This window comes from Propithecus coquereli, unplaced genomic scaffold (assembly GCF_000956105.1).
Source record: "Propithecus coquereli isolate 6110/MARCELLA unplaced genomic scaffold, Pcoq_1.0 Scaffold469, whole genome shotgun sequence".
Lineage (NCBI taxonomy): Eukaryota > Metazoa > Chordata > Mammalia > Primates > Indriidae > Propithecus > Propithecus coquereli.
Genome location: NW_012150496.1, coordinates 144,185 through 146,514, shown reverse-complemented (window position 1 = coordinate 146,514; position 2,330 = coordinate 144,185). Strand labels below are relative to the sequence as shown.

General features: G+C 34.2%; 1 protein-coding gene across 1 annotated transcript in view; it reads right to left on the bottom strand.

The window, feature by feature from the left end:
- The window catches only part of CDC27 (cell division cycle 27), a 110,297-nt gene that overhangs the window by 40,507 nt on the left and 67,460 nt on the right, over positions 1 to 2,330 (bottom strand). The window contains exon 8 of the mRNA XM_012655228.1: positions 731 to 860. Within this exon, the coding sequence (XP_012510682.1) occupies positions 731 to 860 (130 nt within the window). The remainder of the gene's footprint in view (positions 1 to 730; positions 861 to 2,330) is intronic.

The following is a 2,330-nucleotide window of genomic DNA, read 5'->3' as shown; positions in this document are numbered from 1 at the left end:
ATTTAAAAATAAGAAAAGTGGATATAATATTGTCTCAGAGTATTATAATCAATGTCATAAAACTATTAATCTGGATATATCAAAGATCATCCACAATATTTGTCAATGGGCCAAGAAAATTTACCAAAGGCATAATAAATGAGGCCCTCCAACGACTTTTTTATTTTGAAATAATTTTAAGATTCATAAGAAGTTACAAAGAATATATAGAGAATTTCCATTCACTCTTCCCTCAATAATATCTGACATAACCATAGTACATCATCATGTCCAGGAAATTAGAATTGGCATAATACTTTAAAGTAAACTACAGACCTTATTTGGATTTCATCAGTTTTTATATGAACTCTTATGTGTGTGTACATATAATTCTATGAAATTTTATCACATGGATTTGTGTACTTAACCACCACACTCAGGATACAGGACTATTCCATCACCACACATAAAGAAATGCTTTTGTGCCATGCTTTAATAGTTACATCCTTCCCCCAGCCCTAAAGATTTGTTATCCATTACTAAAATTTTGTTCTTTCAAGAATATTATATAATATTTACCAAAGGACCAAGAAAATTCACAAAAATTATAAATGGCCCTCCAAATTAAAAATCACTTTTAAAATTCTAAATATTCTTTTTATTTACCTATTAGAGATGGAGTCATCAATGAACAGAAATTTTAGAGGGGGAAGCATTAAGTAAATGTGACATACGGAAATCGTTAAATTACCTTGGTTGTAGAGCTGTCACTAGTAAAAAGTCGCGAACTTCTTCGAGGCAGTGCATTTGGGGGAGATGTAATAGTGGGGCTCAATACCTGAGGTGTTGTACTAGAAAAAAATAATAAAGGAAGCCAATTACTTTTTATTTGGTTTATGACCATTAACCATTGTTTTAATTCAGGTATATTAAAAATATGAATTAATCATAAAAGTACTTTAAAGTTGTTGAGTTTGGTCAGTCCTTTTCTGGTGCTTCTATGAAAACTCAGGATTTAAAAACGATTCATGTTACTATAAAATGATAAAGATTACAGCACAGATTTTTACCCTATCTGAAATTACTACTTTAAACTAAAAACAATCCACATAAAAATTCTGGGTCAATAAATGATCGAGCACATCTATAAACGAATTATCTTTTGCCTTCATTTGCAACTATAACAAGTTAGGTAAAAAGGAGAAAATAGTTGGGCATGGATAGTCCAATATAGGTTACTTGTCAATAAATAAATACCACTAGAACAACTGATACTTAAGAAGTTATTTCCCATAAATTTAAACAGCTACATCAAAGGTTTATTCTGTTTAGAGCAAAAGGAGTCTAATAATCACTTGGACACATTTTTACTTTAAAGGCAAACCCTAAGATATAAGGATTCCATTCTTAGAAAGCAAGCAAACTTAGAACCTGAAACAACCTAATTGAGAGTGCATAAGTTTATGGACTAAACTGTACATAGTTTATAGTTTATGTGAAATCCTACTAGTTAGCTGACTCTGGGTCAAAGAAACTTCTGAAAATAAGAGAAGCTGATCAGTGAGTAAAGAATGTCCAGGGATATCTTTAATAATTTTCTAAGACAGGGACCCAATGTAGGGATTTTAACAAGTGAGCTCATTTGGGTTGGCCAATTCATTTTTACAAGTACAATATCCTTTATTTGGTAGGAACAACCACGTGTCATTTATACTACAACTACGAATTATATTGTCAAATGATTACCTAATTATAGAAAAGAGTTTTGCATGAGAAGTGGAAAGGAATAACTTTATAGCATGAGGCAGTTTATGGGGAAGACAAACCTGAGAATGTTGTTGAGATTGCTTTCAACAGAAGACTGCATGAGGGTAACACAAATCTTGTGGAGGCAGAAGTAAAAATAGTAAGAGGGTTCTGGGGTTGGGAGGTTAAAGACAAATTCTTCTTATGTTATAATAATTTTCCTTAGGGTTTTGTTAGTTCCAAAGGCCCACTTGATGTAAGAAAAAAATACCCAAAGTCTTGAGGCACCAGAAAAATGAAGCAGGATACTGAGTTTGAAATATTGGTTGCAGCCGGGCGTGGTGGCTCACACTAGCACTCTGGGAGGCCAAGGCGGGCGGATCATTTGAGCTCAGGAGTTCAATATCAGCCTAAACAAGAGCGAGACCCCGTCTCTACTAAAAAATTAGAAAGAAATTAGCTGGACAACGAAAAATATATATAGAAAAATTTAGCCAGGCATGGTGGTGCATGCCTGTAGTCCCAAGCTACTCGGGAGGCTGAGGCAGGAGGATCACTTGAGCCCAAGAATTAGAGGTTGCTGTGAGCTAGGCTGACGCCACGGC